At 54.2% G+C, this 27,533-nt stretch overlaps 2 protein-coding genes across 2 annotated transcripts in view; one reads left to right on the top strand and one right to left on the bottom strand.

Annotated features, from left to right (window-relative positions):
- The window catches only part of CPNE7 (copine 7), a 48,178-nt gene extending 43,675 nt beyond the window's left edge, over window positions 1-4,503 (top strand). Inside the window, exons 17-20 of the mRNA XM_048515318.1 lie at window positions 1,186-1,314; window positions 2,054-2,094; window positions 2,415-2,670; window positions 4,497-4,503. Of these exons, the coding sequence (XP_048371275.1) occupies window positions 1,186-1,314; window positions 2,054-2,094; window positions 2,415-2,670; window positions 4,497-4,503 (433 nt within the window). The remainder of the gene's footprint in view (window positions 1-1,185; window positions 1,315-2,053; window positions 2,095-2,414; window positions 2,671-4,496) is intronic.
- Window positions 4,504-17,358: 12,855 nt separating this feature from the next.
- Window positions 17,359-27,206, bottom strand: LOC125443271 (sulfotransferase 2B1-like). Its single transcript, XM_048515278.1, has 6 exons — window positions 26,824-27,206; window positions 23,350-23,558; window positions 21,796-21,922; window positions 19,799-19,893; window positions 18,659-18,839; window positions 17,359-18,504 (listed from the first exon to the last, which is right to left on the bottom strand). The coding sequence occupies exons 1-6, from the start codon at window positions 26,960-26,962 to the stop codon at window positions 18,389-18,391; spliced, it is 867 nt and encodes a 288-aa protein (XP_048371235.1). The 5' UTR covers window positions 26,963-27,206; the 3' UTR covers window positions 17,359-18,388.
- Window positions 27,207-27,533: the final 327 nt, after the last annotated feature.

Here is a 27,533-nt window from a genome sequence, read left to right as displayed (position 1 = left end):
CCCCAGATAAGCCTCCACAGCTCAGGCGGCAGAGCTGGGAATCAAACCCGGTTCCTCCAGATTAGATACACGAGCTCTTAACCTCCTACGCCACTGCTGCTCCTCATTCACTTTGGGATTATGCTCAGGAGAAGTCTGGCTTTATTTTCTGGCACAGAGGTGACCAGATCTGGCACAACCATAGGATGGCTCCGTGGTGTTTCCCATTCCTCTGCTATCTGCACAAGGAACGGCCTGCTCTTTATGGCTGATCCAAGCAAAGGGGCCAGAGCTGGTCAATCGGACAACCACTTCAACAGCTGGACCCCACAGACCTTTCCAGTCAGACCAGGGCTCTTGCAAGAGCGCCCATCACTGCTCAAACCTGTCCTTATGCAGGCACCCATAGATATTGATGCTCTGACACATTTGCCTTCTGCCCTTCCACCACGGAGCAAAAATTCTGGGTGTTGTGGGATTTGCAGGCGAAACATTAGGAACAAGATCTACCAGACCAAGGCAATACAGCCCAGAAAGCCCACAACAACCAGTTGAGTTTGGCCACAAAGAACTTCGACAATATATCTATATAGGTTGTAGATTGTCAGAATTTAAGAGTATTCTTTTCTCAAAAGCATGGTTTATGGCTGGCATCTTCAGAGGATCTGGAAGATGCTAAGCTACAGATGGTATGAAACGTCAGGAGGGAATGCTTAGAACATTTGGCCATACAGCCCGGAAACCACACAGCACCTCTAGTGGGATTCCCGCCGAAAGTCTTCACAATATATCATAACTCCTACAACAACTTTGTAAGGTAGATTAGGCTAACAGTGACTTGGGCTAAGTGCCACAGCAGAGTGGGGATTTCAGACCTGTCTCCCAGATCCTCTTAACCATCAGTGCCACACGAGTCTCCTGACCCATGTCCGTCCAGCTAACCTGGCTCAGGAAACCCAACACACTATTCACAAAGACATTCCTGCTTCTGCAGGCCTGCCCACCTGGCCCTCCATTGGGTGCCCCTCAGATAGGAGGGACTTCAACACAGAGCACCCAGAGCCCCACCACCCATGTTGCCCCGTTACATCTCCGATCAATCTGCTACAGATTTCTTTATTTATAGCTCCTGATTCATCTCCCATAAGAGAGGGATAGACGCTCTCATAGGAAACTCCTGTGCTCTGATGAATTTCATGCTCGCAGCCAGTCCCTCCGACTGGAAGCAGATGTTTCAAGGAAGAAGGAATTGGAGACTCCCTCAGAGCTTCCTAGTGCCACAACGAGTCAGCTTCGCTGGAGCGGAGCTGGCTCCCTCGCTTCCATGATGTCTCAGTAATGCAACCCTGCCTGGGGCCCATATAACCCAGCGGGGTCACCTCTCTTCATAGCCCTTCATGCTGAACACGGAGAGGAGAAACCAGGGGGGCCTCCATATTCGCCTCTCTCTCTGTCCTCAAATGAACAAGAGACAAGCCCCTGATAGAGATCCAAGTTTGCCTTGGCTTGTGTGAGCGAAGGGGGAGGCATATGTAGTCTGTATTGCAAGCCCAGGTTTCCTATGCCCAGCAGTGGCGTAGGAGGTTAAGAGTCGTGTATCTAATCTTGGAGGAACTGGGTTTGATTCCCAGCCTCTGCCACCTGAGCTGTGGAGGCTTATCTGGGAATTCGACAGCCTGGGCATCTCCCACACACGCCAGCTATGACCTTAAGGTCACAGCTCTTCGAGCTCTCTCTCAGCCCCACCCACTTCACAGGGTGTTTGTTGTGAGGGGGGGAAGGGCAAGGAGATTGTAAGCTCCTTTAAGTCTCCCTGCAGAGAGAAAGGGGATATAAATCCAAACACTTCTTCTTCTCTTCTTGGGCACCAGGGCAGCCAGGCCTGCAGGCCCCCAAGTATCTCCCTTGTCAGGATGGTTGTCCTGGCTTTTTGGGCCATTTGGGGTGTTTGCCTGGTCTTCATTTTGATCAGCCTTGCCTGAGCTGCTGCTTTTCCTGAGCCAGGCCACGGCCCACCATCTTTTATGTAAACTACTGCCTTCCCCTTGTCCTTCTGTGGCCCTCCTTCCCAAAGCCACCGAGCCCACGTCCCTGCCAGAGCACCAGGACTTCTAGGTGAGTTCTTGAGGCAAAACACACACAGATGTGTGTTTCTGGCTACTGGCAGATTCCAAAAAAGGCCCCCAGTTGGAGCAGAAAGGCAAGGAGCAAAGTGATTCTCTGCACTGGAACTACTACGAGTAAGGCTCTATGGGGCTGAGGAATGATTGTTTGCACCCAGAGAAGGGAAGCTCGCCAGACCAGCTGTCCTCACAAAAGGAAGGTTAGGCAGGGCAGGAAACAGAGAGGGAGTCAAGTACATTGAGAGGTCGGCTTAATGCGGCAGCCCTGGTAGTTCCGCACTGCGACAAGCAGCTCTGGGCTTGCTCCGGCAGACCTGAACTTGCCCCCAAGGTCCTTGGCTGGGCCCAGATGCAGAGACCACCAACGCAGCTCAGAGAGCATCGCTTTGCCGTGTGTGGTGGCACGGAGGATTCCAACTGCCATTGACCTGCATGCGGGGAAGAAAGCAGAACTCTTTCTGTGTGAAGACAACCTCCGGCACCCATCCATCCCACCCCTCAAGTGTCACTGGAGTAACCATCTCCAGGGCCCTTTTTCACCCACCACCTTCTGTGTCATGGGTCTTCGGTAGGGTCTGCCTGTTCTTGGAAAGAGCTAACTGTGCTATGCCCTCGGTCTCACCATCAACCACTTCCACCCTAACAACCCAGGTCACCACAAACCAAAGAACCGGCCACACAAAAAAAATGGGGCTGGAGAACCTAGGGGCCTCTAAGGGATGCCAGGACTCCACCTAAGCTGGCAGTGCCCACAGGAGGGCAGCATGTAGCAGACCTTGTATGGAGATCCTGCAGTAATAGAGATTAAGGCCCAGCAAGAAGTGGGTAGACCTGCCCCTTGGCCGGGGACCACACAGAGCTTTGAACGGCACAACAAAGACTAACCAACTGCAACAGAACCCATATGGACCAGCTTGGGCAAGTAGTCTGCCAGCAGGTGCCGTGACTTGCCAGCGCGGAGTGAAAAGCTCATGCGTGTGGCTAGAGGCCCACAGGAAGTGACCAGCGCAGAGGGTAACCTCCCGTTGCTTCAGTCAGCCATTAGCAAGCTGGCTCAGCACAAGTGGGCTGCCAGCACTAGTTGCCAGCCACCCCCACCCCCCCCGTGAAGGGAGTGGCAGCCTCTTCAGACATGGGTGCACGTGGCCCGCGGAACGATGTCTCTCTGGCAAAGCGCTGAGGTGGCTGGAGCTGCATTGAGAATCCAGCCACAGCAGAAGCTACAGCTGTTTTGGAGACAATAAAACATCTCAATTGCAGAGCGTGACTAAGGCGGGGAGTGAAAATGATTGCCGGGCACATTCTGAGGGCTATGCTGCCCCCCACCCCTTCCAGCCCCCCCTCTCTCCTTGGACCTCAGCAGCAGCAAACCTTCATTGCTCCGACGATGCTGGGCGCTCAGTCCCGGAGCTCTTCTGGATGGAACCAGTTGGAGTCTTTTGGACAAACTATAAATTTGCATGTTAGCCTGATCAAAGATATCAATTTGTGCCTGGCCGCGCATCTTGAGCCATGAGGAGGGTTGGGGGAAAGAGCTGGTGCTGCACAGGGGGGCACTAGCGTGGCTGGGAAACAAATGCTCAGGTGTGGCCCCCACCAGGCCCCGTGCTTTGCCACCTGCTCGGCACGACAGGCAGCAAGGAAGATCTTCACATGCCAAGGTAGAAGAAGGCAGGTCCTGTCTGAAGCACTAGGGCACTCTGGTTGAACAAGCGCTCAGTGTAACTCTACGGCTTGCACACTTAAAGCTGCAAAAGGAGCCTCCCCGCTGGGCAGAGTGGGGACCGGGTGCCCTTACCCTGGGCAAGTACACCAGCAGCCCCTGTAGCTGAAAGGGACTGGTTGGGACCTCAGGAACCTACGCTGATCCCCAGAGGTTTGGTCCCAGCGTAGGCCACCCAAAATGCAGACCAAGGCTCCTCCTGAGTGTGCCATTCCTCCTTCTCTGTTGCCTCCCTTTACCCTGCGCAGGTGCAAGCAGAAGTCGCCTGTCTGGGAAGACAGCAGATGCTTAGCACCACTGCTAGGCAGGATGAGCTCCCTGGGGTGGCAGTAACCACTCAGCTGCCATCAGAAAAGCAAGGATGTTTAATTCAGTCCCTTGGATGAATATTTAACAGCGGCTGCACTTTGTCACCATCATTTTTTAATGCCCTCCTGTCCTGGGCAGGGGGTGAGAGGAGCCAGGGGGCATTTCCCAGGCCCGTGCGGCTACCCATGCAGTGTGCAAATCATGTCTTGGTGCCTCCAGATAGGTCTCCTCTGTGGGGCTTCTACACTCACCGCAAGTCCTCCTTCCCGGCAGCTGTCTAGCTTAGACCTTGAGAACCATTCGGCATTTATTGTGGGGTTTACGCTTCTTGGGTCAGGTTTCTTGCCCTCTCCTGTCCACAGATGTTAAAAGGACCATCTCCAGATGTTAAAATGCAGTCTGCTGTCCACCCACATAGCCACATCAGGACACAAGGAAGTCATGCACTGGGTGGGGTTTGAAGAGTTTGCGCAATTCAGTGGAAACGCTGCTGCAATTTTCTTTGCACAAATATGACACTTGCTCATGGTTTCTGACGAAATAGGACTGTCTGTACTTGGAGCAACCCTCTCAAGAAAGGAGGCAGGGATGCTGGTTCCTCGACAGGTGGCTGCAGGACACTGGGGACCGCCTCAGCAGACGCAGCCCAGTGCCCCCAAAGGACTTTCACTCCAGCTGCATCTCCTGCAAGGGAAGGGAGGATACCAGGGCTCGCAATTCCCCAGCATCAATCGATGCCTCTCGATTCCAAATCTGTGGGGGCCAACTGCAGTCACTCAGCGGAAGTGTTGAGAAAGGACAGGTAGGAAACTTGGTGAGGTAACTGACAGGTTGTGCCAGACCCTGGGCACAAAGACATGCTGCTGAGCACCATTCCAGCAATTCGTTTGTACCCAGTCCCAAAAATCCTGCTGGTAACTCCTAGAGAGGACAAAGTAATATTCTGTGCATGCTTGCAGGTTCTGTGACTTCCCATATTGCAGGGCTGGGTGCACTAAAGCTCTGCAGGAGAAAGACACGCAGATGCCCTTGCCTTCCCCGTGCAAGATGGGAAGTCACAGGAGGGCGGGCCTAGAGCTGGATGGGCAGCTACATTCAGACAAGCTCTCAAGGTGCTCATATTCAGATGCACCCTGCCAGGAAGTGGGGTGGGCTGACATGCCAGGTGGAAAAGCCTCAGTCCCTGTGTGGGCAGAGCACCAAATTCTCCTCCTTAAGTGTCCCAGTAGAGGGCAAGCAGAAACTGACCTGTTTTGGACAGGCACAGCCATGTTCCATGATTACAGGATGGGGGTGGGGGTGGGCTGGAATTGAGCACGGCAGGGGCCAAGCTGCAGAAAGTCAACTGGGAAGGATGGAGAGACGTGGCCGGGGGAAGGAAGGTTCCCAGGTGGAGAAGGAAGAGTCCAGGGCAGGTGAGGCCAGATGCAGAGTCGTAGAGGGTGGGTTCCAGAAATAGCTGGGGGGGAACAGAAAACCCATGGTAGAAGTATTGAAAAGCATTGCTTCTGAGCAACAGCTGGACTTCAGCCAAAGGACAGACACCTGCCACTCTGGGACCGTTAAGGATTTTCAGGTGTAGTTTCAATCCACCACCACCCTGAAAAAAACCCCACACCCTACGTGCCAACATCAGTGGATTTACTGGGGATTCTTTACTCTCAGCAGAGGGGTCAAATCCACAGTTCAGCGTCCCTTTGTGTTCTTTTTTAAGCACCCCCTGCATCTCAATGGTGGCCTCTAGAGGAGCACAGACAGAGGGCAGGTTCCTCAGGTTCACAGGTTCCTGAGAGTAGGTTACCTCCATTATTGGTGTGTGCCAGAGGGGGTTACTTCCATTGGGGATTTTGCCATCATGATTTTTTGCCTTTTAGTTACGTATGCAGCAGCCTGCCTGCACTTTGCAAGCTTCCCTTCAAGGACTCACATGAGAGCGGCTGCATCCTTTGCCACAGGCCCCCCACCCAGGAATGCCTCTTACCCCCAGAATGCCTGGCCACGCCTCTGCCAGTGCCCTGCCCAGCCCCATTAAGTACTTACGCCACAGCTTTGGAATCCCACCACCATGGGGAACCTTGTTACTAACATTTTTGGATCCCACCACTGAGCACAGAGGCCTCCTGGGCACACAGCTGGTCCCTCCAGACAACAACACACCAGCTCTCCAAATGCACAGGTCTGCTTTGAGGGTGGACTGTCCGTCCTCTCCCTGTGTAAATGTCCAGGCATTTCCTAACCTAGATCTGGCAAACTAGGGCTCTCCACCACCCCCCAGGGTGTCGAGCACAAGCTAAGGCAGGTTTCTCACTCCCCAAGAGAGGCCGCCAGGGCAGCCACAGAGCCGGCAGGCAGCTGTTGCCAAGAACTGGACAGCGGTCTTGCCAGCTGGGGGGCAGGCCAGGCTTTCCTCTGCACCTTGGCTCTTGTGGGGCAGGCGTGGGACTCTCCACCCCCTTCTGCTGCATATGGGCCAGCCTTTCTGGAGCAGATCATGGTGATGGGGAAGGAACTGCAGGAGAGATCTGGTGAACTAGTGCCCCTTGGTGGGGACTGCAGAGAATCTGGGGGGGGGGGGTCACCTCTGCAATGAGCCTGACTCAGACTCCAGCAATCAGCGGTTTTCTTTCCCAACATCCCCTAAGGAGGTAGGAGATGATGCTCTCAGCCCCAGACCCCCCCAGAAGGCTCCGCCTGCCAAAAGTCCACCACCGTTGGGTCCTTGAAAGGAGGGGAGGGCTGGAAGGTAAGGGGCTGGGCCGGGAAGGGCAGAGGACGCTCCGGCCAAGGGGAGTGGGGAGATGATTGAGGCCCGGAAGGTGGTCTAGCGCAGGTTTGGGTCTCTATTTGTTCCAACCTGGCCCCTCTGTGTGTGCCCAGAGGTCCTCCGATTCAGCTGCCATGCCTGGGCGCTACATGGCACTGAGTTCAGGCTACTCATGGGCTCAATCCTGCCCTGCTTTCGCCACTGGCCCTCCTGACCTAGCAGCTGGGACCAAGTGGCTGCTTTCAGCCTCCTGGCCAGTGGCGCCACGTGCACCACTGCTGCTCCCCCTGGTGTTCCTCTCTGTGGGATTGGTGAGCTGCTGCCGCCGCTGGAAAGTTGGCTGTAAGCCGGATAAAGAGACTGCCTCTCCTCCTCCCAGTCTCTTCTGCCCCTCCTTTTGGAAGCAACATCTCAACTAACCGGGAGGGGACTCTGAGGCCGCTCTCTGCTTTGGGGACCTCTCCCAAGTCGGTGGGTCCGAACCAGTTGATCTGATCTTAATAAGTAGCTCCTGGAGGTCGGGGCCGAGGGGGGAGGGGAGGGTCTCTGTGCCATGGAGGCCCCCTCCTCCTATAGAGTGGCCTCCCTGCTCCTCCTGGTGGCGTGAACCGATTTCTGTGTGTGCATGGGAGACTGCCTGCACCGTGCAGGAGATCTCCAAAGCCACCGCCTGGGAGGTTGACAAACACCAAGAGGACCACCTCTTGTGAAGTTGGAAACATCCCCCCCCCACAACACTTTTATACCCTCCCAAATTGTCTCCACCTCAGATGTGGGTTGTGTTGGTTGCCAACTCTCCGGGTGAGAAGTTTGTGGAGATTTGGGTAGATCTGAGCTGGAGGCTGGATCTGGGGTGGGGCAGAGAGAGATCTCCGTAAGGGTGGTGCCTCGGAGTCCCCAGCCAAAGCATCCGCTTCAGGAGATCAGCTGTAATTCCAAGAGTTCTCCAGGCCCCACCTGGAGGGTGGTAAGTTTCTCAGACTCGCCAGCCCTGGCTCCCTTCTGTCAGGGAGAAGCGGCCTTTGCAGCCACTTCTGTTGTGGGACGTCTCCGTTGTTTAAGATAGCGGGTCCCCTATCCCTGCCCCCCCCTTCATCCATGTGGACTGCTTGGTCAGTTTTGCTGCATCCAGCAGGCAAAGTCAAGAAGAGGAATGACCGACCTTCTGGAAATCTGTCACTCCATCGTCCTTCCCCCCCTCGCCCCCCCCCCCCCCCTCTTGCAAGGGAGCCACTCAGCAGGGATTCCCCACGGTGTCAGTTTGTGAGGGATTGCAACTTTGCACAGGTTCAACCAGCCACTTTAATCAGGGATTTCCTACTCATCCTCCTGTGACCCAGTTTCCCTCAGCAAAGGAGCTCCAGGTTGGGGGCGAGCTGCAGTGCCAGGCCCCTGCAGCAGCAACCAGCCTCCAACCCCAAGGAGAGGTTGTTAACTCCCTAAAGCACCCGGGCCAGCCCCAATCAGCTGACACCAGTTTTCACCACAAAACTGGCAGGTAAGGGTAGGAGAGAGGCTCCCAGGCCTGGGCAAGCACCCCCATGAAAGTAAACACGGGCCTCCTCCCCCTCCTTCCCTCCCTCCCAAGATCAGAGGGGCTGCCTCCCCACGAGCAGAGTCGGGGAGCTGGCCCTGTTTGGACATCATCACAGGCTTGGACCCTGCTGATGGAAACGCTCTGTCCAGGGCTCCACTTTGAAAGGGGAATGCAAGCAGCCAAGCTGAGCACTCCAAGAGGGTCCCTCCCTCTTCCCCTTGGAATACCCTGGGCGGGGGGAGGCAGAGGTGGGATCCAGCAGGGTTCCCTCAAGCAGGTCCCAGAGTAGGTTAGAAGCCATTTGTGCCGAGAGGGGTTACTTTAATGGGTGATTTTACACTTGATTTTTGCCTTAAGCCACGCCTCCTTCCTCAGCAGTAGCGCACAGAATTTGAAGCAGTCTAGCAGGGTGCACCGCATAAAGTGCAAGGTGCCTAAGTGCCTATTCGCTTTCCCACCCAAGGACTGGTGCAGCTGCTGCTGCCCTTGCCACAGCCCCGCCTCACCAGGAATGTCCCCTAATTCCCCTGGAATGCCCGGCCACGCCTCAAGCTGCGGCTCCCCGCCCAGCCCCATTGGCGCCACGCCATCAGTTTGGAATCCCACTCACCATGGGAATCCCTGTTACTAAAATTCTGATCCCACCCACTGGAGGAGGGTGGTTTGTAGCAGACCCCTCCAGTCCAATGAAGCCGTCCAAAAGCAAGCTTCACATTAGACCCATGCCTGGGTTCCCAAGGGAAGCCACCTGGAGCCGAATGACATCAGGAGAAAATACTGGTTGGAGCATCGGTTCTACAAATCTGGAAACTCCCAACACCCTAGTGTTAAAATTGGTATTCTTTGCCAGTGGGATCTCACAGTGGCTATAGGCATAGGTGGCTCACAGGAGATAAAACAGAACTTCCCAGCTCCCAATTCTATTTGATACCTAAAGCAGAACCCTCCCATATTGAAAGCAGTAAGAACATAAGAACATAAGAACAAGCCTAGCCGGGATCAGACCAGAGTCCATCTTAGGTCCAGCTCTCTGCTACTCTCTAGCACCTCCTTACTCTTTCCAAAGTAAAGCTTTGGAAAGGGATCTAGGCCACCATCCCATACCCAGCCACAACAGGCAAGGTCCCATTTCAGGGTTTGCTCTTCCTGACCAAAGAACCCAAGAGTCTTAGCAGTAAAAAGGGAACCACCCGGGCTCCCAGCAATGCATCAGCGCCCTCCCTCACCAAAAAACTACAGAGAAGGTATATTCACTCTGCCTCTTCCCCTTGAAACCCCTAAAGCCCCCCCCCCCTTCTGCTGCTGCAAGCCCTTCCCAGGGCCGTGGATTGACAGAGTCCTGATTCTGCAAAAACTACAGCTGGGCAGTTTAGCTTGACACTGGGCAGTGTTTGTCTGTTTCTGGAGAAGAGCTCTCCTGCTTGAGAGAGGTGACTCCCTGATTCACACCTGACCTGCCCTCGGATCAGGTGTGTGCTGGCAGTCCCTAGCCAGCCAGTGCCCAAATCTGCAGCCTTTGGCTTGAGTAGACCTCTGGCAGTGCTTACTTCACCTTTTAACCAGCTAAAGGCACAGGAAAGAGAGGGTTGCAACCCCACGATTTAGCCTGTCCTCACATCCAAACAGGGGGAGAAAAAGTCACTCTGTGCAGTTTCTGCTGAAGGCAGAAGAGCTCCTGCTGGGGAAGGAAAGGCCTCCCTCCCTCCCTCCTCCTCCCTCAGGTGGTGGTGGGCACTCCCTCCCAATGGAACGCAGGGTGTGGGGGCGGTGAAGACTCCACGGATGGGAAAGGCAGAGGTTCCCTCAAGCGCCTCCTGCAAGTCTCCACAGAGCAGTTTCTGAAAGCTTGAGTGTCGGGAAGGCTGGCAGAATCGTGGTGCCCCTGGAAGAGCCGGGCTTCAGTCTGCCTTCACTCCTCCCAGAGGCTGCCTGTGGGAGCAAGAGGCCTCCAGCCCCGTCTGGCCTGTGGATCCGTGAAGCCCTCCTGCCCCGAAGCTCTGGCTTTGTAAACATTCCAGCCCAGGCAAGGTGGGCAGGCTTTCAAAGCAGCCCAGTCTCCTTTTGCAACTGCCCTTTTGTGCCCTCCCTGCATGCAGCCTGCAAACCACAGCACCCCCCAGTTCTGCCCTCAGTTCTGCTTTCTGTGGAGAGGCCGCCCTCCAGTCACTTCCAGGCCTGCCTCCTACTCACCTACCCTCACTCTCTCACTCCCCTACCCCTAACTCCCACCCTCGACCGCCATGGCCTCAAGGGGAGCCTCTGTGGTCTCTCTTCCTTTCTGCTAAAGCTGGTCAGCTGCCTGTGCTTTGCAGCTGGCCTGCTGGAATGGGATCTGGGGGCTCCTTTCCCAAGGGGCCCCTGGGTGGGCTGGAGGGGAGAAGGCCTGCATGGAGAGCCGGGCCCGCCCCAGGAGGGACTCCTCTTCCCAGCCAGGCAGCCCCCCTCTGAGCCAGGGCTGTTGGGTCTCAGGCTGCCAGGAGGGCGGGGCAGAGGCATAACAGGCTCCAGAAACGGCGCAAAGGCTTCTGTAGAGAGCGGGCCCTCTGCCCTAGCAAGGCGGGCCTCGGGATCGGGTGCAGCAGTCTGGGTGGTCAAGAGTGGCCTGGTGTGCGCCTCTTGGGCGCCCCTGACTCATGCTGGGCAACGGGACGGCCATTGGGTGTCAGCTGCATCCTCCGCAGCCTGGCTGGGAGCCACAGTAGCGGCTGGTGCTCCTGTCTGGCTGCCGCCGATGCCACACCCTGGCTGTGCTGGTGGTGCCCCCGAACCTGTACCCACAGCCTGGCACTCAGTAGAGGAAGTGGACAGGAGCTGCCCGGGCAGTGGCCTTCATCAACTCCAGCTGCCTTCGGGCTCCCTCCCTCTACTCCCCCTGGCGGGCTGCCTCCTGGAGCGTGCTACGTGGGTTTCTTCCCGCTTCGGGCCACTGGTGCTCTCTTGGACTCCGCTGCAGGCGAAAGTGGGCCCTGCTCATAGTCATGGCAAGTGGCTGGTGCCTGCCCTCCCGATGGGGCCGGTACAAGCTGCCAGGGCCGGTGCTGTGCTCCAGGTCCCTGGCTCTCGAGCAGCAGCCCTGCTCTGTGAGCTAGGGACCACGCCTCTCCAACACTCCACTACTCCTTTCCTAAGCTTGGCGGGGCACCATTTTCTGCCCAGCTGCTGCACCGGGCCACTCTTTACAACTCCAAGGCTGCCTGGCTCACTGCACTGGCTCCCAGCAGCGGCATGGAGCCAGGTGTCCTGGTCAGGCGTAAGGGAGGAGGGCGCCACCCAAGAGGCTCTGCCTGCTGCACATGGGACCCCTAAGCCTTCCCCGCATTCTTGGGCCCAAAGGGTCATCGGGCTTATTGCCTGCTTGGCCTCCCCTGTATGGGCACCATCCCAGGCCAACGGTGGGAGTGTGTGTGGTGGTGGGGAAAGAGCTCAAGGCTTCTGGGAAGTGAGGAGAGCAGGGCCTTTGGGAGGGGCCGGGGTGGTTCGGCACTTGGTCAGGGACAGAAAGGGGGCAACGTGAGGATCTTAGGGGATTACAGGTGGCGGACCTGAGTGAGACCAGATGTAAATTATCCATATCTCCCCATCAGCCCCTGATGCTGGCAGGGGCTGATGGGAATTGTAGTTCATGAACATCTGGAGTGCCATAGGTTCGCCACCATGGATCTAGATGCTCTTCTACGTGTGATTCCCCACTGGCAGAGTCGACTCAGTTTAGTACTAGGTTCAACCCAGCAACTCCCCACTACCACTGAGTTCGTCCTTGTTCTGTCCCAGTTTTGTCCCCCTCAGAACTGGAATATCAGGTTGCAGTTATGAACTACTACTTTTCCCCTGTAACTGAGTTGAACTCAGTTGTAGAAAGTCAGTGGGGAATCGTCATAAGACTCCTTCCCCTTCCCCGAACCTTCCCTCCCCAGTTTCCACCCCAAATCTCCAGGAATTTTCCAGCCTGGAGCTGGCACCCTGCTTGTTGACAATGCTGAGTCTCTTTCTGCTTCCCTCCAGCGATCACCCAGGAACGCGTGCACGAGTGGCTGGAGTTTGTGGCGATGTGGCTGCCCACCAGCAGTGGATTCCTCAACTGCTTTGTCTACTTCTGGATCAACAGGCGCTTCCGGCACAAATTCCAGACGCTCGGGCATCGGCTGTGCCGGCTGTGCTGCAGGGCCCAGCGGGAGCCGCCTGGCATCAGCCGCTCGACCATCAGTGCTGCAGTGCAGAGGGGGAGCTTTTCCCCAGAAGATTCCCACAGCGCCTCCTCGGTCAGCCTTGGCATCTCCCAGGAACCCCGGCCCTCCCTGTGAGCCGAGCGAGGTTGGAGCACTGAGTCGACCGGACACGCGTCCCTGCAAACGGCAGGACCCCCCAGCCACCCCTTCTTCATTTGGTAAAACTGGGGCACCTTAGTGGTGTGGTGGCCAGAAGGCCCTTGTGGAAATGGGAGGTCCCTCTGTAGACCTCCAGGTTGGATTCCACCCAATGTCGGCTGCCTTTGGGGCTTCTGAGACTCTGCCAGGTGTTTCTGCCAGGTGTTCCACTAGACCTGTTCTAGAGTCAGGAGCGCAGCTTTCGCTCAGAGCAGAGATGGCCAAGAGCAGAGAACCGGGGCTGGGGCTCCTCTGGACTGATTGCTCCTTCTGGTCAGAGCTGAGATGTCTGCAGTCCTGGAGCAGCTGCTGAGGACTGTGGGGAATCAAAGAGGGAGGAGGATCCCTGCCAACCACCAAGAGTCAGGCTGGAGCTCTGGTCTCTTGGTGGCTCAGTACAGGATGCCCCCCCCCCCCCCCCCGCACACACCTCTGCCCCTTCCCTTTGCATCATGCCTGGGTATTCAGCAAGGGCTCTTTCCACAGAACCACTGAGAGGCAACTGAGGTACACGGGCAGGAGAAGGAAAGTTATTTTTTTAAAATGTCTAAAACAATTTACAGCCTGGAAAGATCATGACCTGTATTGAAACACAGCTGTGTGTTTTTAATGTCCTTTTACTGCCCAGCCTCTGCCGTCCACCAGGGTTTTACGAGCAGGATTTTAGCTGACTGTTCCCCCCACCCCACCCCTTTGTCTGTTTGGCCCTGAGGGATGAAAGGACCCAGAAAGGGAGTCTTGCTGGGGAGCAATAACAGCCATGCCTTGAAGTTGATCTGAGCTGCCCTGCCTTTTTCTGTTCTCTTTGTGAGGAATCTCTGTTGCAGGGAAGTAAAACCAGGAGGGTGCCATGAGTCTCCTAGGGAGGCACCTTAAACCCTGTGCAAAGCAGCCAAGCCCACCATCAGTCAGAAGGCAGGAAGTCCTTGGGCAACCTACTCTCCTGCCCCTGTAGCCCTGGTGCTTGTGGGAGTCCTGAGGCCAGGGCAGGGGTGTTTCCAGAACCACCAACCTTCCTATCAAAGAATGCAAGTTCCTCTCCCTCTTCCTTGCCTCTATTTTTATATACCAGACTTTTTAAATGACTTGGTGGGAGTAGAGCATAGCATAAGGGCGGGGGGGGGGACTGGTTACCTTTCACCCCAGACAAAAGGGGGGTCTGGGCCTGGACAGAAGCGGTCCACTATGTGCTGAGGTCAAGCCTGGACTGATTGTGAAGTAAGAAGACTCTAGCTCCGTGGTGACGAACCTTTGGCACTCCAGATGTTATGGACTACAATTCCCATCAGCCCCTGCCAGCATGGCCAATTGACCATGCTGGCAGGGGCCGATGGGAATTGTAGTCCATAACATCTGGAGTGCCAAAGGTTCGCCACCACGGATAGAGATATGCTTCATGTTCCCAGTCTAACCCACCAGGGGGCGCAGCAATTGGACCAAATCATTAGATAGCCCCTGGCTGGAAAAGGCTCAGCTAACCAGGGCAGGGTTCGGAAAATGAGCCACCATCTTTTGGGTCAGGTGCTCCTATCTTCCTTTCTGACCTTTGCCCCTCCCACAGTAGGTGAATCGAGTTGTTGCAGGGTTTGTGGAAAACCGGGCATCTGTGTTTGAACTGTTTTGAGCTGTTCTGTTTTGTGCCTGCAGTTTTTAGATATATTATGGTATGGAATTGTCCAAACTGATGTTTTGCACTTCGAAATCTGTCTCTAACGTTGACCATCTTTTTATTGCTGTCCAGACCTTTTAAAAATCCTTCTGGAGTTAGTGATGTAGAGATCGGATATCCCTCCCCCTTCCCTTTCTCTGATATTTAAGTGTTGTGGTTTTTTTTCCCCTCGGGGAGAAGGATACTTAAATTTTTTAAATGCTTAAATAAAAATAAAGGTTTCTCTTTTTTGCATTAACTTTTGGACTTTTCTTAATCTGTGTTTTCCATCAACGTTGACGAATTGAAGCTCCTCTGTTTCCTTGTTCCCGGGGTCTGAAAGATTCAGAAACAGCTGTCAACGTTCTTTCCTAGTCCCACACCCGTGCCTGCAACAACAGCCTCCGTCCTGAAGTTGAGCAGGGGCCGTCCTCCTTGCCACGTGGGGTACCAAGCAGAGAGATGGGATCCAGCAGGTTCTCACCAGTTCCCGAGAGTGGGTTACTAATTATTTGTGTGTGCCGAGAGGGGGTCACTAATTGGGTCTGCTTTTCCGTTAGAAATTCCATTAGGTCCAAAAATCATAAAGTCCTGTTGTTTCCTATGTGGCTGGTTAGTGAAGGTAGAAAATTCTCCCTGTTGGGCTGTTTTAAAAACATGTTTTAGAAATATGGTCAAGTTCCTTGTTTAAGGAAAGTCTCCCTCTTTTGATGTCTAGAAACAAAATTAATCATTTGAAAGTATTAAGTATTTGACAGCCAGTCGATTAGAGGAGAAGTAGTTGTTGCTGTTGGCAGCAGACGATAGGACTGGCTATTATGAGTTTAAATTATGGACAGGAAGATACCAGCTGGAAATTAGGAACTTTTTTTTTACAGTAAGAGTTTTTTACAGTAACAGAGAAATTATTAATGCCCCGCCTCTGGAATGCCTGGCCACGCCCCCGTCGTGCCCCGCCCAGCCCCATTGGCGCTACGCCACTGTTTGAATCCCACCACCATGGGAACCTGTTGCTAAAATTTTTGGATCCCACCACTGGGCTGGCTCCCTCCCAGATATGCAAAAGAGCCACCGTGGTGTTCTGGTTAAGAGCAGGTGGACTCTAATCTGCTGAACGGGGCTTGTATTCCCTGCTCTTCTCCATGATGCTGGCTGGGTGGCGTTGCGCCATCCCAGTTCCCGATCTCTCTCCTGCTTTACAAAATGTCTGTTGTGTGGAGAAGAAGGGAAGGAGTTTGTAAGTCACTTTGAGACTCCTTATGGTTGAGAAAAGCAAGGTATAAATCCAAGCTTCTCCTTCCTTTTGTTAGTGACCATCTTCCCTTGGGGAAGAATTTGGACTAATAAAAGGAAACACTTCTTCACGCCACGTGTGATTGGTGTTTGGAATATGCTGCCACAGGAGGTGGTGATGGCCACTCACCTGGATAGCTTTAAAAGGGGCTTGGACAGATTCATGGAGGAGAAGTCGATCGATGGCTACCAATCTTGATCCTCTTTGATCTGAGATTGCAAATGCCTTAGCAGACCAGGTGCTTAGGAGCAGCAGCAGCTGCAGAAGGCCCTTGCTTTCACATCCTGCTTGTGAGCTCCCAAAGGCACCTGGTGGGCCACTGCGAGTAGCAGAGAGCTGGACTAGATGGACTCTGGTCTGATCCAGCTGGCTTGTTCTTATGTTCTTATGTTCTCCATGGCCCAGGAGGCGCACCGCATGACAGATCAGTGCTTCCCCACCAGTCTGCCAGGCAAAGGGGATTTTGGAAGGATAGTTAAATGCCCCAGAAGCTTTATGGGATAAGTAAAACATTTTAAATGCTTAAAAAGCATTCTCCTCAGAGCATTTCAAACCAATATGTGATGTGAGTGCTTTGGGAACTTCCTGGACCTCATCACCAAAAGAACTTTAAAAAAATGTAGGCAGACACCGCAAGGGCAGCGTCAGAGCCATCTTTATGCCACTCAGAGGCTTTGGGCGCAGTGCCGCTGGTCCCCCCCAGAGTGGGAAAGTTCTCAGTTCTGTAGCCTTCCATGCCTCACAGGGGTGTGCCATGCCCGGGAGTTGTGCTGTGGCAGCTGATTCATAGGCAGCTGATGCTCACACACACACACGTACGGATCCAATTGTTCCTTTGGAAAAATCTTGCGGCATCAAATGGGACACCAGCTGACCAGCTGCTTCCCACAAAGGAAGCTGGGCAGGTTTGGGATCTGAAGCTATTCTTGCCTGGGTCAGTTTGGCTGTGCCAACGAGAATGCCCTGCAAGTGAGGACGTCACTGGAACAGGTCACAAACCCTGTGGGAGCTGCCAAACTGCACTGTCAGTTTGGGTCGGCCCCGGTTAATCCTTGGACGGGTGACAACCATTCAGGGTTGCCCCACAGAGGCAGGGAAGGGCAGAGCCCCTCTGTCTGCCTCTTGCTGTCTGCCTCTTGCAGCCTTTGAGATGCCCACCAGACGGCGCTAAGCAAGCGGTTGATTGAAGCCAAAGGACATCCACACGTTCCTCGTAAGTAGATGTGCAGCACCAAACTAGAGATGTGTAATTAATGTTTAAAAACAATGGCAAAGACAGCAGGTGCACTCTAATCTGGAGAACCAGGTTTGATTCCCCACTCTGCCACTTGAGCTGTGGAGGCTTATCCGGTGAACCAGATTAGCTTGTGCACTCCAACACGTGCCAGCTGGGAGACCTTGGGCAAGTCACAGTTCTTCGGAGCTCTCTTCAGCCCCACCCACCTCACCGGGTGTTTGTTGTGAGGGGGAAAGGAGTTTGTAAGCCCCTTTGAGTCTCCTGACAGAAGAGAAAGTGGGGATATAAATCCAAACTCTTCTTTTCTTCTTCTTCAAAATCAAAATTGGGGCTGGCTCTGGGGAGCAAGACTTGTTTGTTTTCCTTTCAAAGAAAATATATTCAATAGGAAACATTTTATTTAAGCCATTTTTGAGCCTGCCTTCCTCGGACCAACCAGGACCCAAGCATTTGGGGGGGGGGGGGTGTCAATAGACAAAACAGTGTGGGTAGAGTGGGGGGGCTCGCCCTCCCACAGGACTCAAATCCTGCTTTCAGAAGTGGTGGGAGAACCTGCTAAACACGTTGGATGCAAAACAGAATCCCTCGCAGGAATGTTGTGCAGCAGCAGCCTCCTTGGGGGAAGAGGAATTATTTGGCTCTCCCAGAATGCTTAGTGGAGATCTTCCTGCCTCCTTGGCACCGACATCTGGGGGCCCCTCCCCAAACTTTGCCAGGACCCAAATTGGGGCTGTTTTGCAGATATTCCACAGGCAGGTCAGCCTGCTCTCGCCCCGCCCCCTCCCCCCCACCCAGCCTTACAAAGAGGTTGGGGGGAAGCCAGAGAAGCCTGGCCAGCTGATCTCAGTTAGTTGCTATGAAACCCAGGTAGGACGAAGTGGCCGGAAACCAGATACTGGCTGCAACGTGGAACCGGCTGTGAATGCGACCATCTGGCAGTAGTACAGCAGCTCCGGGCCTCACTCTACGAAAAGAACGGCTCACCTTCCACAGAGGGTAAAGGGAGGCCTGTCGCCAGCACCTGGGGCCATTATTTGGCAAAGCCTGCAGAAGAGGAAGCCTCAGAGAGAGCCCCTGTTCCCCACCCCACCCCCCAAAAGATGAGTACAGCAACAGCAGTGCCAGGAGGTTGAGCGACAAACTGCTCTGTGTATTGCATAGAGGATCCGAACTTCAGCGCCGCCACACACACACACCCCACACACACACACTTCCCATGACTAAAGGCTCCTCAGAAGCTGGGAAAACTCTTTGCTGCCAGTGGTGGCTCTTGGCTCTGTGGCTGTTGAGCTGTCTTGGGGCCACGGGCAAGTCCTGTGGCAGGGAAGAGGGTCTGCCGTCGAGGGGGTGTGCTCCCCGCCCCCGCACAGGCATCACCTGGCTGTCGGAAGAGGAGTCCCTTCCCTTCCGTCAGTCCGTGAGGCCCTGGAAGGTCAGGCTGCAGCCGTCCATTTCCTGCTGGTACACCTTGTCAAAGAGGGCGCTCTGCTGCCAGGTGAAGTGGTTCTTCCAGTCTCCAACCGTGCCTGAAAGCCAGAGAATCGGCCATGGCTCAGGTGGGTCTTGCCCAAACTCCCACCTGGCCACGGCCACCCTCATGTCTTGCGAAGGAGCACAGTGGCCACAGGCCGCTCTGGCCAGCCCGGGGGATGGTTCCCCCACAGGTGCCCACCTGCTTACCTTTCCTCATGAACGGGCTCTTGCTGGGGTCCATGACCTCCCGAGGGACAAGAGCATAGTTCACCATGGAGTTCTCCCTCATGGACGCAAAGGAGCTGTGCTTCTGGATGGCTTCCACCTGGCTCGGCTGCAGAGGGTAGCCCAGGAAGGCGCCGAGGCGCTCCAGACAGCCCCGCAGGTCCTGCTGAGGCAGAGAAGGAGGGGGGGATGAGCAGGGGGTCCAGCTGGGGGGGGGGAGCTTTTGGATCGGGCAGGTGGAGGATTTGGGAGGTGTTCCCAACTGAACCAAGAGGATCGGTGGTTGGAAGAGCCATCGAGTCACAGCCACAGGAGGTTAAGAGCTCGTGTATCTAATCTGGAGGAACCGGGTTTGATTCCCAGCTCTGCCACCTGAGCTGTGGAGGCTTATCTGGGGAATTCAGATTAGCCTAGTGCACTCCTACACACGCCAGCTGGGTGACCTTGGGCTAGTCACAGCTTCTCGGAGCTCTCTCAGCCCCACCCACCTCACAGGGTGTTTGTTGTGAGGGGGGAAGGGCAAGGAGATTTTCAGCCCCTTTGAGTCTCCTACGGGAGAGAAAGGGGGGATATAAATCCAAACTCTTCTTCTTCTTAAGCTCCACTGCAAGGCTTAAGGGGCCGAGGTGAGTGTTCCATGAGTAATAGGTCCCAGTTTAAAAGCAGCATGGAAATATCCAGACTGTTTTGTTGCTATATGTAGTGCTGCTAACCCCATCCTGTACACTGATTCTCTCTCTCTCTCTCTCTCTCTTTCTCTCTCTCTCTCTCTGAAACGGAAGCATACCCGCTATGAGTTACGTGCACTTCAGTATTTCAGGAGACAAACACTGAGTTTGATTTGCAAGGAGAGCAGAAATGGAATGGCCCAAGATTTCCCACCTCCACATGATGTGCTAGGGAAGGAAGGCGCGATTCAGGGAACAAGACAGACAATGACACATTTGTACCAACACTTTTGTGACATCCCACTATTATGGAATAACAAGGAAAACCTTTGAATGGCACATGTGACTTACGCCACATAGAAACATTCAGATCTCAAAGTCTGGATCTACTCAGACTGGGCTTTCTGTCCTGGTCCTGAGCGGATAGACAAGGTGCTGATGGGAAGGGACTCACCTGATGCAGCTCCTCATAAGTGATGTAGAAAATGTCCATCTCCTTCTGGCAGCTCAGCCAGCCCTTGACGTGCTTGAACCAGGAGCCGTAATGCACTGCCCAAAGGAGAAGAGCTGGGTCAGGCCCAGGGGACACTCAAAGCTCAGAGCCTCCAGAACTGTGCAAAGGATGTGCAGTTTTTCTAGACTCAGACTAACAAGGAAACTTCAGTTGGGTTCTTAAGCACAGAAAGGCAGAGATGCAGTTCTTTATGACATCCAGAAACTTGTTACAACCACATTTGAAACTGTCTTTCTGTTTTGCACAAATGTGGCCAAAGTTCTGGTTTTTACACATGCTCACCAACAAAAACATTTTAAGTAATAAGTTCAAATGCAACCTTTAACTCCACAGCAAACATTGTGCATATTTTCTGGGAAAGAGTTTCCTCAGCTAACCTAAGGGAGGAGGATTTGGGTAATGGAAATTGTACACAACAAATTCCTTTAAGCCTCTTTGAGTGTGACCCAAAGCGGCATTCCTCAGAGCACAAACCAGACTCAACCCACTATGTGTGTTGTGGCAATTGAAAACCTTTTAAAAGCAAAGCTGAGCATACAAAAATCTCGGCCTTCCATTATCTATGGTAGATCACTTGAGTCAGTTTTCTTTCTGAGGACTCAGAACTGATTCAGTGACAATTGTTCTTCCCACCACACACACAACGACACACACAACTGCAGGGTATTATTAATGGCACAGCTATGCAAGAATTGTTTCCACACTTCAAGTGTCTCAGCATCCTGCAGGACCCTCCCCACGAAACAGCCACGAGGCCCACCCTCTGCTCAGATGCCTCCAAGCACAGAAGTGCAAAACGCCAGAGAGTGGCCTTCCTGACATTTGTGTGGTTGAAGCACATCATGCTGTCTGCCCTTCACTAATATGCAAGGCTCCCAAGGGAAAAAAAACCCAATGTGCAGGTTGTTCAGGGGAATATCAGAAGCTGAGGATCTAGCTGCAAGGTGTATTTCTTGCCCAGACAATAAAAGGGATTTCTCTCTTTCTCACAATACTAGAACCAGGGGGCATTCATTGAAAATGCTGGGGGGAAGAATTAGGACTAATAAAAGGAAACACTTCTCCACGCAACGTGTGATTGGTGTTTGGAATATGCTGCCACAGGAGGTGGTGATGGCCACTGACCTGGATAGCTTTAAAAGGGGCTTGGACAGATTTATGGAGGAGAAGTCGATTTATGGCTACCAATCTTGAACTTTTTGATCTGAGATTGCAAATGCCTTAACAGACCAGGTGATCGGGAGCAACAGCCGCAGAAGGCCATTGCGTTCACATCCTGCCTGTGAGCTCCCAAAGGCACCTGGTGGGCCACTGCGAGTAGCAGAGTGCTGGACTAGTCTGGTCTGATCCAGCTGGCTTGTTCTTATGTTCTTATGTTCTTATGTTCTTATGTGGTATCTCTTTATCTGTGGCATTCCTGCATCACTGCTAGCTGAGCTGAACTAACTCTTTAAAGGCTCCCAAGGGAAAAAACCAATGTGCAGGTTGTTAAGGGGAATATCAGAAGCTGAGGATCTAGCTGCAAGGTGTATTTCTCGCCCAGACAATAAAAGGGATAATATTTACAGCTGCCCAAATGGCAGTTGTTATGCAAAAACTGAGATAGGGATTCTCTGAAATGGATGTTGTAAATTGTCAAGATTCTCATGCAAAAACACTTCTGATTCACGCTGCAGGGGGAAAGTGGTATCTCTTTATCTGTGGCATTCCTGCATCACTGCTACCTGAGTCCTCTGCTGACCATGTTGGCTTGGTGATAAAATTCACCTGAGCTGAACTAACTCTGTAAAGTGATGGCAGAGGCAGATCGTCCCTCCTATAAAACCGGGGAGTGAATTCTGAGCCCCTTCCAGGTTTCAACCCCTGACAATTGAGCCCGTTCTGGATTGGTCTGCACCATGACACCGGTACAAGCACACCCCATGCATCCCACGCACCAGTGCCATCCAAGAAATGGAGGAGAAAGTCATCAAAGGTTCCAGGGTCTGGGAAAAAGTTGGCCATCCTGTAGAAGTGATAGAAAGATACGGCCACGTCTTTGGGGTTCCTGGCCACATAGATCACCTGTGTTGGAGAAACAGACAGACGCTCACAGGGAATGTCACCCCGGGCCATTTTCCTGCCCGCCTCGCCTGCTCAAAAAAAAACCCTTCCTCAAAGGAGCAGTCAGGCTCCGTTTTATACTCACTCTTCCTGCTACCCTGTTTCCCCGAATATAAGACATCCCCTAAAAATAAGACATAGTAGAGGTTTTGCTGAAATGTGAAATATAAGGCATCCCCCGAAAGTAAGACATAGCAAAGTTTTTGTTTGGAAGCATGCCCGACGAACAGAACACAGAAAAATAAGACATCCCCTGAAAATAAGCCATAGCGCATCTTTGGGAGCAAAAAATAATATAAGACACTGTCTTATATTCGGGGAAACACAGTACATACAGCTCCACTCAGTGACCCATGCTCAAGACTCCAAGCGGAGCTCCTGAAAAATTCCTTCTCCACCCTAAAGTAGCCCCAACCTACATGGCTTAGGCTGGCCCAATCCGGTCAGAAGCTAAGCAGGGTCAGCCCTGGTTAGTATTTGGATGGGAGACCACCCAGGAACTCCGGGGCTGCTACACAGAAGCAGGGAATGGCCAGCTGCCTCAATAACCCCAATTTGATTAAGAATCGATGGCCATTTTTTCATTACTCTTTGAAGCTGGGGAAAGCCCACTATGTCCACTAAGGAAGGGGGTTCTACTCAGAAGACTCCCAGGTATGCAGAAAAACAGGCCCATATGAGAGCCATGGGGGCTAGATGAGGCCTGGGCCAACTAGAGGGGGAATTGAGCAGGTTCTTATTGTCTTATTCTTTGAAGATCCCTCCTGCCTCGGACTTTGGAGGGGGTGGTGTGTCTGTGTGTGAAGGGGGTAAAGACTCCTGCTGTTTGGCCACCTCTTCTTTAAAGCACCAGCTAGGGCAGTGATGGCGAACCTATGGCACGGGTGCCAGAGGTGGCACTCAGAGCCCTCTCTGTGGGCACGCGCACACAGAGTTCATCATGTGGGGGGCAGAAAATCACACACACCCCCACACAGACTGACCTGGGCCACTGAGTACAACGTGCGCGCACCACAGTGAGCAGGGAGGACTCGGCTGGCAGGGCTGGTGCCTGTGCTCGGGTGGCTGCTGCCGGGGGGGGGGGGGGCAGAGGAGGCAGAGATGATGGAGAGGCACAGAGCGGTGCACGTGGGACTTGCTGGAGGCTAGAGCAGGCTGGCCCCTGCTCGAGCGGGTGGGGCGGAGGAAGAAGGAGCCAACCGTTTTTTTCTAAACTAAAACCTCAGCATTCAGGTTAAATTGCCGGGTTGGGACTTTGTGATAAATAAGTGGGGTTTGGGTTGCAATTTGGGCACTCGGTCTCAAAAAGGTTCGACACCACGGAGCTAGGGGGATCGTAAAGCACTGCAGTGACTTCTGAAGTCCAAAGGAAGTTGGCCGGCACCCACCTTGGGCTTGGCTTTCCTCAGAGCAGCTGCTAAAACCTGCCAGGGGAGGTGGGTGGTGAGCAGGCGAGGTCCTTCCGTCTCCTGAAGGGTCTCCTTGAAGATGGTGTGCTCCAGCCAGGGGACTCGGACCCAGTTGGGGAGGGTCTCGGCCGGCTCCGGGTCTCCCTTGCTGTAGATGAGGGTCAGGATCTGCTGCATCCAAGTGGTGCCTGGGAAAGAGGAGAGCGGGGCACACTGAGGCCGACCCTCCACACCCAACCAGCACAGCGGCACCTCCCCAGAGGGGCTTCCTGGTTAGAAAAGGTCATTCAGGGAGGGGCCCGGGGGTCAGTGGCAGAACTTCTCCCTGGCATGCCGGTGGACCAGGGTTCAATCGCCAGCAGCATCTCCAGGCACCAGATGATGGGAAAGACCCGGGAGAGCAGCTGCCAGTCAGCCAGAGCAGACAAGACTGATCTCAATGGGCCAGTGAGGGTCTGATTCAACAGGAAGCCGCTCCATCCTTCCCTTTGTGTGGCACTCAACGGCTTGCTCTGTGAGGGCGGCCTTCCTGCCAGAGGGCTGCAGAGACAGTGGGGCGGGGCGGGGGGAGGAGCCAAAGCCACAAGTCACCCCCAGCCCCGCCCAGACTTCAGAGGTGCCCTGTTGGAATTTGAAAGTGTCTGCCACACAAAAGGGTTAACTGTTTGTCTGTAGAGCAGCTGTTTAGGTCACACTTTTATGATCTGGTCTGCCGGTCAGTTATTGGTCAGCAGATGCCACTGCTTGCATGTTGGTAACCATGCACAACAGAGGTTATTCAGTTACCTGACTTTCTTTGTTTGAGACCAGACCAGAACAAGCCGCTAGGCTTGCTAGTTAGAAGAAGAGGAAGAGTTTGGATTTATATCCCCCCTTTCTTTCCTGTAGGAAAGGGGCTGACAATCTCCTGGCCCTTCCCCCCTCACAACAAACACCCTGTGAGGTAGGTGGGGCTGAGAGAACTCAGAAGAGCTGTGACTAGCTCAAGGTCACCCAGCTGGCGTGTGTGGGAGTGTACAGGCTAATCTGAATTCCCCAGAGAAGCCTCCACAGCTCAGGCGGCAGAGCTGGGAATCAAACCCGGTTCCTCCAGATTAGATACATGAGTTCTTAACTTCCTATGTCACTGCTGCTCCCTATGCCACTGCTGCTCCTTAGAGACAAAATGTAGACTTAGCTGTGTATCTTGTTAGCACAGCATTTCTTCCTTGCTTTATGCTAGGAAACTTTCTTTCTTGAAAGCAAACTCAAGATCTCTGCATATCTTTGTTTTTGCTACTGCGCATCTCTGCTACTTAAGTATATCTCTGAATCTATATTCTTCAGAAAATCCCAACATGCATCTTCAAAGCTCTGACAACGTCGGAGGCAGGAAAGGGCTGTCAGCACAGTAGAGCATCGTGTGGGTTTCCTCCGACACTTTGGTTTACCAGCAACACCTTCTCCCTCCCCCGATCAGCCTAACTGGAAGCTGATGCTGACTGAGGTCAAAGCAAAACTCTGGCATCTCCCCTCAGCTGGGCTTTGCCTGCACTGAACATAAGAACATAAGAACAAGCCAGCTGGATCAGACCAGAGTCCATCTAGTCCAGCTCTCTGCTACTCGCAGTGGCCCACCAGGTGCTTTCGGGAGCTCACGTGCAGGGGGTGAAAGCAATGGCCTTCTGCTGCTGCTGCTCCTGAGCACCTGGTCTGCTAAGGCATTTGCAATCTCAGATCAAGGAGGATCAAGATTGGTAGCCAGAGATCGACTATGGACCTCACTTGAACCCAGCTCCCTGATTCCTGCACATGCCCCAGCCAATGATGCCCTTCTGAGCTCTAAGACCTGGCTCTCCAGCATCCCAAAACATTTGTCTGTTCCACAGCACTGAAAAGTGAAAATGATGTTGTCGAAGGCTTTCACGGCCGGACTCAACTGGTTGTGGTGGGCTTTCTGGGCTGTGTGGCCGTGGTCTGGTAGACCTTGTTCCTAACGTTTTGTCTGCATCTGGGGCTGGCATCTAATGGTGTGCCAATTACAGATGCAGGCGAAATGTTAGGAACAAGGTCTACCAGACCACAGCCACACAGGCCGGAAAACCCACCACAACCAGTGAAAATTATAGTCCGAACTAGCGTGGACATGGCTGTTTCTTTCTTTTTTAAAAAAAAAAATATTTTTTATTAATTTTGCATAATAAAATAGTTACAGATTCCACTTTTCCTAGTACAACTTAACCATACAGATTTCTTCTATAATAATTGTGGTACAATCATAGATGAATCAGAGCTAGAGTTTAGATAGACCTAACTAAAGATATAGTGAGAATGTATACATCCCAATCACCCCCCAAAAAGGAAAAAGAAAGGAGGAAAAGGAGGAAAGAAGAAATAAAGAGAAAAGAAAAAGTAAAGAAAATTTATATATATATGAAGTAAGAAAGGGAAAAAAAATTATATATGGGACCTCCCCTTAGCCTTGTTTCTGTTAACTAATTACATAACTTGTATTTCTTGGAGTCTTATTTACATTAAACCAGTTACAAATTATCCTCTATCCTTATTTCCTTAAACAGACGTGGCTGTTTCTTCATATGCTGCTTACTTCGCTCCCGCCTGGCCTTTCTTCCCGCTGGTGGGGCTATGCCAGCAGGGGCATTCATTCCTGGATGATCTTTTTGATTCCATCTGTTGAGAGCCCCCCCCCCCCCAGGTCAGGGCAGCTAGCAACAGGTGAGTGGCCCTCTGGCACAGTCTTCTTTGTGCGTGACCTTCCCTGTGAGATAGATGGGCGGCGTGTGTGTTAGAACTCAGCCAGTCTTTCTGTCACCCACCATGGGGCTGTGGTTCTGGGGACCTCTGGCAGAGAAGGTGGGGGGGGGGGCCGGCAGAAAGAGAGCCATTGGGAGGGGGGCACCGTCTGGCCCAGCAGCAAGTGCCACTCAGGAAGCATGATGGCAGCCAGCATCAGAGAAAGGACAGCGCTGGGACACCTTTAGGAGGCCAAGCGTGCAGAGGCCCGCGCCGGAGAAGTTCGACGGTTGTTCTTTCTGCATCCCCCCTGCTACTCTCGCACCAGTCCATGAAGGACTGCAGCAAAGATCAAGCGGGAGGCGAACAGCTCAGCTAAAGTGCGGGCAGGAGGAAGAAGAGGCGGCGGCTGGCGGAGGGGCAGCGGGATCCCCCACAGGCCACTTAGAGGGCAGAGGTGGGAGAACTGGGGCTGGCCCAGGGGAGAAGGAGAAGGAACTGTCCGGGCTGGTTCCTTGTGGACCCTTCCCACCCCACCCCACCCCACCCCCTCCCGCACCTTTCCCCCGGGGGTTCGCGGGGGGCGGGGGGGGGCTCCTCTTCCCGTGAGGTCCGCAAGCACCCTTCTCCTCCCCCCCTTTCCAGCTCCCTGGCACCCCTCCCCCTTCCCGGTGCGTTGGGCCAGCCGGAGGCTTGGGGCGGGGGGGGGGGGCGGCTCACCGGACTTGGGGTAGGTGGCCAGGAGCACGTCGGAGGGGCGGAAGGGGAAGGCGGCGGCGGCGCGGAGCGACTCCTGCGTGTGCAGGTGGGCCGGCAGGGCGAGGCCGGCGAAGGTCTCCGTCTGGTCCAGGCGGGCCATGGCACTGCGCGGCCGGCGGCGGCGGCGGCGAAGCAGCAGGAGGCGCCTCCTCTCGCCCTCGGGGGCCCGGCCTAGGGGGAGGAGCCGCAGCCGCCCGGGCCGCCCGGACCCACCGAGGGTCTCCTGCTTCGGCGGCGGCGCTCGGACGGCGGCGGGACAGCAGCCGGGGGGCACCGGCGTCGGGGGGCTCCTCGTGCGCCTCCGCGGCTCTGCCCGGCTTTGGCTCCCCCCGGCCCATCCTGGCCCATCCCAAACGCTCCTCTGCCGGGGGCCGGGCGCTGCGGGAGTGAGCCCGGCGCGGCCGAGTGCCAAGGGGCTCTGCCACGTGGGCGGCAGCCCCAAACCTGCCAGGCTGAAGCGGCTGCAAAGCCTCCGACGGACCCCCCTGGGACAGGGCCGGTCTGCTGCTTGCTGAGCAGTGGGGGGAAGGAAAGCCCTCTGCGCACGTGGCGAAGGTTCGCGGTCGCCCCGTTCAGAGGGTGGCCTATTGTGGCCCCAAAGCCCTTGAAGGGCTCCCGAAGCATAAGCATTTTATTGCCATTGTGCACGCACAACGAAATTTACAGCAGCA

Source organism: Sphaerodactylus townsendi, linkage group LG14, assembly GCF_021028975.2.
Source record: "Sphaerodactylus townsendi isolate TG3544 linkage group LG14, MPM_Stown_v2.3, whole genome shotgun sequence".
NCBI lineage: Eukaryota > Metazoa > Chordata > Lepidosauria > Squamata > Sphaerodactylidae > Sphaerodactylus > Sphaerodactylus townsendi.
This window is presented reverse-complemented; position numbering and strand designations above follow the sequence as displayed.